At 51.0% G+C, this 10925-nt stretch overlaps 2 gene segments (V, D, J or C); both read left to right on the forward strand.

The window, feature by feature from the left end:
• The first annotated feature begins 4167 nt into the window (after window positions 1-4167).
• Window positions 4168-4894, forward strand: LOC122673910. The segment is given in 2 exon segments: window positions 4168-4270; window positions 4356-4894. Coding segments are annotated over 2 exon segments (588 nt in total).
• A 3895-nt stretch (window positions 4895-8789) lies between these two features.
• Window positions 8790-9360, forward strand: LOC122673911. The segment is given in 2 exon segments: window positions 8790-8927; window positions 9014-9360. Coding segments are annotated over 2 exon segments (396 nt in total).
• The last annotated feature ends 1565 nt before the right edge of the window (window positions 9361-10925 follow it).

A 10925-nucleotide genomic window follows, 5' to 3' on the forward strand; every position in this document is an offset into this window, starting at 1 on the left:
CACAGAGAACTTCCCTCTCACGCTGGAGTCCGCCAAACACTCCCAGACATCTGTGTACTTCTGCGCCAGCAGTTACTCCACGGCGCTTCACGGCCACCTCCCCTCTGTGCAAAAATAGGGGGCACCGTGCAGGCTCCCAGCACCGGGAGCCTCAGGGCTTTGTTAGCCACATGCCTGCAGCGTGACCCTGGGTGTGTGCACTAGGTTGGCCTCAGCCTCACTCCCGGGCCTCGGGGCCATGTGTCCTCCATCGGTCTCAGTCTTTCCGGTGTATCCTCCCTGTAAACCAGGAGACACTTCCCCAGCTCTGACTCCTAGTCATCACCTGAGCCTGAGACCTAGGAGGGAAGGTTGTTGGTAAATCAGATACACTAGGCACTCTTGTCTCACTCAGGCAGCTGTTTCTGTCTTTCTGGAGGTTCTCCCCCAGCCTGGCTCTCACCTGGTCTCGGCTCTGGTCCACCTTTCCCAGGTGGGCAGGACTTCCTCTCCCCACCTGCCTGCATCAGCTCCCTGGCCCTCTCTACCACAGCCACACTGCTCCTCCCTCATCTGGGTCGGGTCCCTTCCCATGCCACAGGGAGGCTTTTAAAGTGGCCTCTCTATGTGGTCTGTTTTGAGCAAGATGTATGGAGTCATCAAAGAGAAACAAACTTTAGTTAATTATAAATCATCCAAAAACTCAGCTGAGCCCACCTGAAGGAGGACAGACTGTCTGTGTGTGTTCTCGACACCCCTGCTCCCAACATCCTTAGCATCTCATCTAACCTCCCTCATCAAAATCCTCTCACAGTCAAAATCTATCCTGCATCACCCCATTATATCATGCTTTGATAAGTGCAGAAATAATTGAGTCCACATTTATAAAATTTTTAATAAAAAGGATGTATTATCTAGAATTTGATAATGCTTAATTTAAATAGGAAATCTGAAAATATATGCCTGTGACTATTCAGAAGTAGTTATAAATACATGTTTGCAGGCAGATTCACTTGAGAGCCTCTGAGCATTTATTTTATGATCGTATATTTCCATCTTTAGCTAACTACCATCATTGTAGTGGAGCAGCAATTATTTCCTTCTTAGTAAAATGGTCAGATCATACAGTCTTCTACCTCCAGAGGCTAAGAGTGCATTTGAAGATCAATCCTAATTGGCCAGGCTAGGAAGGCAGTAGAACAGATGTGTGTGTGTGTGTGTGTGTGTGTATTCTGGGCATGGGATTTTTGAAACCTTGATTCAAAGAGAGGCTACAAATCCATATGACCATGGACCTTTGGCCACAAGGAGGCACTGTGTTTCCATGGTAAGCAGGGTGCCCTGGGAGGGGCTGAGAGGCACCCTGGGGAAGGAAGCTTAAGGGAACCTTGGCTACATGCCTGCACCTGGGAGCAGATTTGAGTTCCCTGAATGATCCTGGGACACGTGGAGCCAGCACAGACTCCTCACGGCTCAGGAGGAGGGGTCATGCCTGGAGCTTCAGGATGTGCCCAGGGGGCCGTCTCCTGGAGCAGCGTGGGAAGGGGAGGTGAGAGCCTGGGGTATCTGGTGAGCGCTGGGTCATGAGGGTCAGGCAGGGTCAGGCAGAGCAGAACAAGAGTGTTGTGGACACATGGGACCAGGGGATGAAGCTCACCTCACACCCATCTTTTTGAGGGGTTGTCAGGACAGGGAATGGCACAGAGGAGCCAGCCCTGGGTCCTGCCAAGGGGTCCAGTGGATCAGGAAACAGCCTGCAGAGACACGGAGCAGTGACGTCATAGGCAAATGCTCCAATCAGGGACACAGGAAGTTCAGCACTTACACCACTCACCCCAGGAGCCCCGCCCCCAGCCAGCAGCAGTCCTGAATTCCTGATGCTGCCATGGGCTCCAGGCTCCTCTGCGGTGTGACTCTCTGCCTCCTCGGATCAGGTGAGTCCTGGACACAGTGTGGAAGCATGTGAGATGTTTTTGCCCCCCTGAGATAGAAGCCTGGTGATGACGGCTGCAGCAGGAGGCTTCCGTGTGCTCTGCCCTCAGCTTCCTTGTCTCCTCCCCAACAGGCCTGGTGGATTCTGGAGTCACCCAGACCCCCAAATACCTGATCAAATCAAGAAAGCAGAACGCGACTCTGAGATGTTCCCCTGAGTCTGGACACCGCTCTGTGTACTGGTACCAACAGGCCCTGGGCCAGGGCCCCCAGTTCCTCGTTCAGTATTACAATACGGGAGTGAATGACAAAGGAAACATGCCAGATCGATTCTTAGGTGAACAGTTCAGTGACTCTCGCTCGCAGATGAACCTGAGCTCCTTGGAGCTGACAGACTCAGCCGTGTATCTCTGTGCCAGCAGCAAAGACACAGCCCTGCATGATCAGGTGCCTCTGGTACAAAAACACTCCTGCCCCAGCTCAGGAAGTGGTTGTAGGGTGTGAACTGCCAGCCAGCGGGACCCAGGTGCTGGTAGAGTGGACAGCCTTTCCCAGACATTCTTTCCTGGTATGTCTCAATGCTCACAAAGATTTTGCGAGGTACGTTTCATTTTATCTGCTCATTTATCTTAGGGAAAGTGACCTGCCCAGATCTCATATTTCTTAACTGTTAGAGCAAGGAATCCTACTCGAGTCTGACCTTTTCACTTGTGGTCCTCACCATGCCCCCAACTGACCTCTGCTAGGAATGATGCGTCACCCAGACCTGTGACGTGTGGTCATGCTCCGGGGAAACCAGCACATCAGGAGGTCACCGCAGGTCCACAGTCCTGTAACCAGGAATAGCTACATAATTTTTAGGGTGCCTGCTTTCCAATACCATGAGAATCTGAAGAAAGCAGAGCTCTGCAGCATGTGTGGGGTCCTGCTGTGTGGAATGATGCACAACAAGATAAGACTTTGAGGAGCTCTATGATATTTGTTACTCAATTAATGCAATCCCCGCTTCCCAAGAAAGCATTCCCACGGAATGCACATCTCACGTAAAATCAGAGCCCTTTTCATTCAACCTGGAGGCGACCACATCCCCCACATCCCTCCCACATGCAAGTTCCTTTGTGCCAACATGTCATCCGCTTGTGAGTGTGTGAGGGCTCAGTCACGTCAGTCGTGTTCGACTCTTTGTGACCCCACGGACTGTAGCGAGTCAGGCTCCTCTGTCCATGGGATTCTCCAGGCAAGACTAGTGGAGTGGGTAGCCACGTCCTCCTTCAGGAGATCTTCCCAACTCAGGGATCAGAACTGCATGTCTTACGTCTCCTGCACTGGCAGGCAGGTTCCTTCCCACTCTCACAATCTGAGAGAAGCCCACGTCATCTGTGGTGCTGGGCAACTGGCTTCTCTCCAAAAAGAAAGGCGAGTCCCAAGCTTGAGGTGGTTCTGCTTGCTGTTCCCCCTCTCACTTCAGAAACTGCAAGCACTGCGTCCAGGGGACAATATGGGAATGTAAATGCATCTGGCAGGTGACCCGTCGTTGGTGAATTGATAAGAAATAGAGCCAAAGGATTCCTCAAGTGGGGATAAGTCTGACCTACGGTTGGGGAACCAGATGCCAAAAGAATCATTGCAGGTAGAAGGACACCAAAGGACTGTGGTTAATTAACGAAAGCAGAAAGAGACACTTTCCCAGGTGGCGCTAGTGGTAATGATCCTGCCTGCCAATGTGGAGATGTAAGAGACTTGGGTTTGATCCCTGAGTTTGGAAGATCCCTGGAGGAGGAAATGGAAACCCACTGCAGTATTATTGCGTGGAGAATCCCATGGACAGTGGAGCCTGGTGGGCTACATACAGTCCATGGGGTCGCAAAGAGTCAGACATGACTGATCAACTAACACTTACTTAGACACCTGAAGGTGTATTTGGCATTCATGAGTCATAAAGGGCAGTAGGAAGCACAAAAGACTTTCCTCAGATTCAACACTACAGAAATATGCAGGTAAAAGTAATATACATATGAATGAAGAATTATCTCTAGAAAAAGTACATCAAGTTGCAAACTGCTTAGAGAAATATTACAACAACTTGTAAGCCTTATGCCTATTGATCTGGATGGATCTCCCTCTTGTGAACAGTTCTCTCAGGTTCATTTCTGATTTGAGTCTCTGGGGGAAGGGGCGTGGTCCCTGAGTGACAGGTTGGCTCTGGGGCCTGGCAGGAACAGAGACATCTCAGAAGGACTCCCTGGAGAGCCCCTCTCCCCTCTCATCCACACTCAGACCAGAGGGCCCTCTGCCTGCCCCGCCCCCGGCATGGGCCCCTGCCTCCTGGGCTGTGTGGTCTTCTGTCTCCTGCAGGCAGGTGGGTCCTGGGGGCAGGGTCCCCTTGGGGTGCCAGCACTGAGCATGTCCGCTGTGACTGCAGCATCGGTCCTCCTTCTCCACAGGGGCGGTCCACGCTGGTGTCACTCAGGACCCCAGATTCCAGGTCGTGAGGACAGGACAGAGCACAACACTGAAATGTACTCAGGATCTGAACCATGATTATATGTGCTGGTACCGACAAGACCTGGGACACGGGCTGAGGCTGATCTATTACTCAGCTGGTGCGCCCAATAGCGAACCAGGAGATGTGCCCGAGGGTTACAGTGTCTCTAGATCAAACAAAGAGAACTTCCCGCTGACACTGAAGTCTGCCATCCGCAACCAGACATCTGTGTACTTCTGCGCCAGCAGTTACTCCACGGCGCTGCACGGCCACCTCCTCTCTGTGCAAAAAGTACTGGGTGCCCATGAGCTGGCTCCCAGCACCAGAAACCTTGGGCCTTTGTGGGCCACGTGCCTGCAGTGTGACCCTGGGTGTGTGGACAACGCTGCCCCAGCCTCACTCCCAGGCCTCGGGGCCATGGGTCCACCATCTGTCTCTGTCTTTCCGCTGCATCCTCCCTGTGAACCAGGAAGATGCTTCCCCAGCTCTGACTCCTAGTCATCACCTGAGCCTGAGACCTCTAGGAGGGTAGGATGTTGGTAAATTAGATTTAAATAGGCCCTCCTGTCTTACCTCAGGCACTTCATCAATGTCTCTCTGGAAGGTTCTCCCCCAGCCTGACTCTCACATGCTCTCTTCTCTTGCCCACCTTTCCCAGGCAGGCAGGACATTCCTCTCCCCACCTCTCTGCATCAGCTCCCTGGCCCTCTCTCCCATAGCCACAGGCTCCTCCCTCATCTGGCTCAGGTCCCTTCTCATTTCGCAGGGAGGCTTTTAAAATGGCCCCTCCACGTGCTCCGCTTTGAGCAAGCGCGATGGAATCATCAAAGAGAAATCAACTTCAGTTAATCATCAATCATCCAAAAACTCATGGGAGTTCATCTCAGGGGGACAGATGATCTTTGTGTGTTCTCCCACCACCCCACCTGCCCTGTTTTTCTTAGCATCTCATCTAACCAAGGCCAGGTTGCCACCACCTGGCACCCTCATCAAAATCTTCTTAAAGTCAAAATATATCATACATCACCCCCATTTTATCAAGATTTTATAAGTGCAGAAATAAATGAGTTCATGTTTCTAAAACTTCTTTATAAAAAGTTTTATCTAGAATTTGATAATGCTCAATTTAAATACACAATCTGGAAATATATACATCTGATTAATCAGAAGTACTTATGGAACACATGTTTGCTGGCAGATTCACTTGAGATCCTCAGAGTATTTATTCTATGATTATATATTTCCATCTTAGATAACTACATCATTGTAGTGATGCTACAATCATTTCTCTCTCAGTAAAAAGTTTGGCTCATAAAGTCTTCTGCCTCCAGAGGCTAAGAGTGGATTTGAAGATAAACCCTATCAGCCAGGCTAGGAAGGCAGTAGAACAGGCGTGCGTGTGTGTGTGTCTGTGTTTGTGTGTGCGTGTGTGTGTCTGTGTGTGTGTCTGTGTGTGTGTGTGTGTCTGTGTGTGTATCTGTCTGTGTGTGAGTGTGTGTGTGTGTGTGTGTGAGAGTGAGTGTGTCTGTGTGTCTGTGTGTGTGTGTCTGTGTGTGCCTGTGTGTCTGTGTGTGTGTGTGTGTCTGTCTGTCTGTCTGTGTGTGTGTGTCTGTGTCTGTGTGTCTGTGTGTGTGTGTCTGTGTGTGTTTCTGTGTGTCTGTGTGGGTGTGTGAGTGTGTGCGTCTATGTGTGACTGTGTGTGTGTGTCTGTGTTTGTGTGTGAGTGTGTGTGTGTCTGTGTGTAGGTGTGTGTGTGTGTCTGTGTGTGTGTGAGTGTGTGTGTGTCTGTGTGTGAGTGTGTGTCTGTCTGTGTGTGTGTCTCTGTGTGTGTGTGAGTGTGTGTGTGTGTCTGTGTGTGTGTGAGTGTGTGTGTGTCTGTGTGTGAGTGTGTGTCTGTCTGTGTGTGTGTCTGTGTGTGTGTGTGAGTGTGTGTGTGTGTCTGTGTGTGAGTGTGTGTGTGTCTGTGTGTGTGTGTGTGTCTCTGTGTGTGTGTCTGTGTGTGAGTGTGTGTGTGTCTGTTGTGTGTGTCTGTGTGTGAGTGTGTGTGTGTCTGTGTGTGTGTGTCTGTCTGTCTGTCTGTCTGTGTGTGTGTCTGTGTGTGTGTGTGTGTGTGTCTGTGTGTGTGTGTGCAGGGTCCTGTATTTTTGTACCCTTGCTTTAAACAGATGGTGCAAATCCATGAGACCCTGGACCTTTGGCCACTTGGAGGCACTGTGTTTCCAAGGTAAGTAGGGTGTATTGGGAGGGGTTGAGAATCTCTCTGGAGAGGGCAGTTTCAGGGAACCTTGGCTATATCATGCCTGCATCTGGGAGCAGGTTTGAGTTCCCTGAATTGTCCCAAGACATATGGAACCAGCACAGACTCCTCCCTGCCCAGGGAACTGGGCACGTGCCTGGAACCTCAGGATGTTCACAGGGGGTCGTATCCTGGATCAGCATGTGAGGAGGAGGTGAAGGGGTTGGGGTGGTTGGTGAGGTCTTGGGGCTGAGTGTCAGGCAGGGTCAGGCAGAGGAGAACAAGACATGTTGTGGGCACATGGGACCAGGGGAAGAAACTCACCTCACAGCCAAACTTGCTGAGGGGCTGTCAGGATAAGGGATGGCATAGAGGAGCCAGCCCTGGGTCCTGCCAACGGGTCCAGTGGACAAGGGCAGCCTGCAGAGACACAGAGCCGTGACGTCATAGGCAATGGTCCAATCAGGGAAGCAGGAGGGTCAGCACTTACACCTCTCACCCCAGGAGCCCCGCCCCCAGCCAGCAGCTGTCTTGGGTTCCTGATGCTGCCATGGGCTCCAGGCTCCTCTGCTGGGTGACTCTCTGCCTCCTGGGAGCAGGTGAGTCTGGACACAGCGGGGAGCTTCTGAGATGTTCTGTCACCCTGCGACAGAAGCCTGGTGATGAGGATTGAAGCAGGAGGCTTCCCCTGTGCTCTGCCCACAGATTCCTTGTCTCCCCCAACAGGCCTGGTGGATTCTGAAGTCACCCAGACACCCAAGTACCGGATCAAATCAGGAGAACAGCAAGTGACACAGAGATGTTCCCCTGAATCTGGATACCTCTTTGTGTACTGGTACCAACAGGCCCTGGGCCAGGGCCCCCTATTCCTCATTCAATATTACAACAGGGAAGTCCGTGAGAAAGGAAACATATCAGATCGATTCTCAGGAATACAGTTCAGTGATCTTTGCGCAGAGCTGAACTTGATCCTAGGAGCTGATGGACTCAGCCCTGTCTCTGTGCCAGCAGCCAAGACACAGCCCTGCGTAATCAGGTGCCTCTGGGACAAAAACACCCCTGCCCCAGCCCTGGAAGTGTTGCCCCGTGTGTCAGCTGCCAGCCTGCCAAGCCCAGTCTCTGGTAGAGCGATAGACTTTCCCAGACATTCATTTCTTTACATGCTTTAATGCTCACTAAGATCATCAAGATAAGTATTATTTTAACTGTTTGTACATCTGAGGGGACGGGAATTGCCCAGATCTCATACTTCATAACTTACAACTAGGCTTCCGCTCAAGTTTGTTCTCAGCACCTGTGGTTCCTTTCCTCATGGAAATGGCTCCATACAGAGCAAAGTCCATATCCGTGCTGGGCTCTGTGTAACAGAGACAGTGTGGGGCTGTAAGATATGAACTGTTACTCAATGAATGTTGCTGTGCATCACAAGGAGGTATTCCCATGGAAAGAACCTCTCAATAAATAAAGACATAAACACTCAGTTACCCTGGAGTCTGCCACCTCTTGCCGTGTCTCTCATATGTCTGTATTCCTTTGTGCCAATGTGTCATCTGGGGTGGTGGGCAACCAGCTTCTCTACACCCGGAAAGGTGGGTCACAGGCCTGAGGGGGCTCTGCTTGCTCCCTCCCCGACACGGGAAACATGGGCTCCTGTGAACGTGAACGAGCTGTACCTGCATTTAGCTGGTGGACCGTCTGTCAGTGAATTGATTAGAAATAGACCGAACAATTCCTCAAATGTTGATGAGCCTGCAATGAGGTTGGGAGCAGATTCCTGGAGAAACATGGTAGGTGAAGGGACAATCTCAGGACTGTGGTCAATTATGCAGAAATGGAACCTTGAAGTCCTACTGGGTCACATCAGTCACAAAGTCAACAGGAAGCCAGAAGGATTTCCACAAGATTTAACACTACAGAAATATGCAGATAAATACAAGTAATAAATGTATTAATGAAGAATTATCTCTGGACTAGAACACACACAAAATTTAATTAGTTTGACAGAAAATTTACATCTACTTGTCAGGCTTATGTCCATTGATATGGATTGATCTCCCTGTTGTAAACAGTTCACTTAGGATCATTTCTGATTTGAGCCTATGGGGAAGGGGTGTGGCCCCCTGAGTGACAGGTTGGCTCTGGGGCCTGGCAGGGACAGTGACATCTCAGAAGGACTGCCTGGAGAGCCCCTCTCCCCTCTCATCCACACTCAGACCAGAGGGCCCTCTGCCTGCCCCGCCCCCGCCATGAGCCCCTGCCTCCTGGGCTGTGTGGTCTTCTGTCTCCTGCAGGCAGGTGAGTCCTGGGGGCAGGGTCCCCTTGGGGGTGCCAGCACTGAGCATGTCCTCTGTGACTGCAGCATCGGTCCTCCTTCTCCACAGGGGCGGTCCATGCTGGTGTCACCCAGGACCCCAGATTCCAGGTCGTGAGGACAGGACAGAGCACCACCCTTAATTGTACTCAGGATCTGGGTCATAACTATATGTGCTGGTACCGACAAGACCCAGGACTCGGGCTGAGGCTGATTCATTACTCAGCTGTGGCTCCCACCACGGTGGAAGGAGATGTGCCCGACGGGTACAGCGTCTCCAGACCAAGCACAGAGAACTTCCCTCTCACGCTGAAGTCTGCCAACCGCTCCCAGACATCTGTGTACTTCTGCGCCAGCAGTGACTCCACGGCGCTGCACGGCCACCTCCTCTCTGTGCAAAAAGGCCCTGCAGGCTGAAACTTGAGGAGCCCTTTGCAGGCTCCTAGCACCTGGAGCCTCCCAGCCCACAGACACACTGGCAGCATAGCCTGCAGTTTTGATCTTGGCTGGCACAGACCTGACAACAGGGCCTCATGATCATGTGTCCACTTTCACTCTCTGTCTTTTCACCGTAGCTGCCAGGTGAACGTAACATGCTAGCAGCTCTGACTCCTAGTATCAGTCTGAACATGAGGCCTCCAGGAGGGAAGGGTGTTGGGAAATCAGGTACATCTAGACCCTCTTGTCTCTCCCCGGGCACCACATGCCTGTCGCTGTGGAAGGTTATCCCCTAGGCTGGCCCTTGTGTGTTCTCTGCTCTTGTCCAACTTACCCAGACGTGGGGTCTTTCTTCTCCCATCTTCCTGGCCCTTGTACCCACCCTTCTCTACTTCAGCCTAGCTGCTCCTCCCTCATCTGGGTCATGTCCTTGCCCATCACCCAGGGAACCTTATAATGATCCCTAAGTGGTCGTGTTTGAGTAGGCTCTCTGGGGTCCTCAAAGAGAATGAAACCTCAGCTAATTATTAATCATCCCAAATTCCTTGCTAGTCCCTCAGAGAAGGAGAGACAAGCTGTGTGTGTATGTGTTCTCCACCACTGCCTGTCGTTAGCATCTAAATAGCCTAGACCCTGATGCTGGAAAAGACTGAAAGCAAGACAAGAAGGTGGTGGCCGAGAAAGCGGTGGTTAGATAGCATCTCTGACTCAACAGACATGAATTTGGGCAACCTCTGGGAGATTGTGAAGAACAGGGGAGCTTGGTGTGCTGCGATGCATGAGGTCTCAAAGAGTTAGACTCGAGTTAGCAATTGAACACCACCACCACCAACAAAAACTAACCCAAGTTTATAGCATCTCTTTCATCATAATCTTCTAAAAGTCAAAGTATTAAATATGTCCTGCATGAGCACATTTCTTTTCTTGTGAAATACAAAATTATAAACCAGCTATGGCAGGCTGCTGTGGGTCTTTGTGTTTCGAATTGTGTGTGTGTCCTTTTGAAAAACAAAAGAAAAACACAGTGCGATAGGCAAACTGTGAAATATTTTCTAATATGAACACATCCCATGACTATAAAACCTGGGCAGACAATCTTGGTTTCCACACATAGACCACATGGGGACACTGTGGAACTGCCAAACTCCAGAAGATTCTGGGGCAGAGCAAGGGGACAGTGCTAGTGCCTGGGACCAAGAGGGTTAAGAGAAAGCTTCATTTGGGGTTTTTATCTCTAGAAGCCTGACTAGCATAGGCACTAATTTGTAAGCTTGCTGTCCCAGGTGGGAGCCATGAACTTCAACTATGCAATGCTGAAGGAGCCTCTGAGGTTGCAGAAAAAGTGAAGGGTATGGAGCTGGGATTTGGTAGGAAAGAAACAGAAAAGGGAAACACCAGCCTGAAGAGAGAAGCGAAGGAGCCATAGGGAAGGGCGTCGGGCATAAACCCAGCCTCGCCCAGAGCAGCAGTCCAGCTCACACGTCATCTAAGAGACTGCAGGACAGAGCAGCGTTCGTAGATCAGCTGACCTGGAATGAGAGGTC

The sequence above is a fragment of the Cervus elaphus genome, chromosome 18 (assembly GCF_910594005.1).
Source record: "Cervus elaphus chromosome 18, mCerEla1.1, whole genome shotgun sequence".
Lineage (NCBI taxonomy): Eukaryota > Metazoa > Chordata > Mammalia > Artiodactyla > Cervidae > Cervus > Cervus elaphus.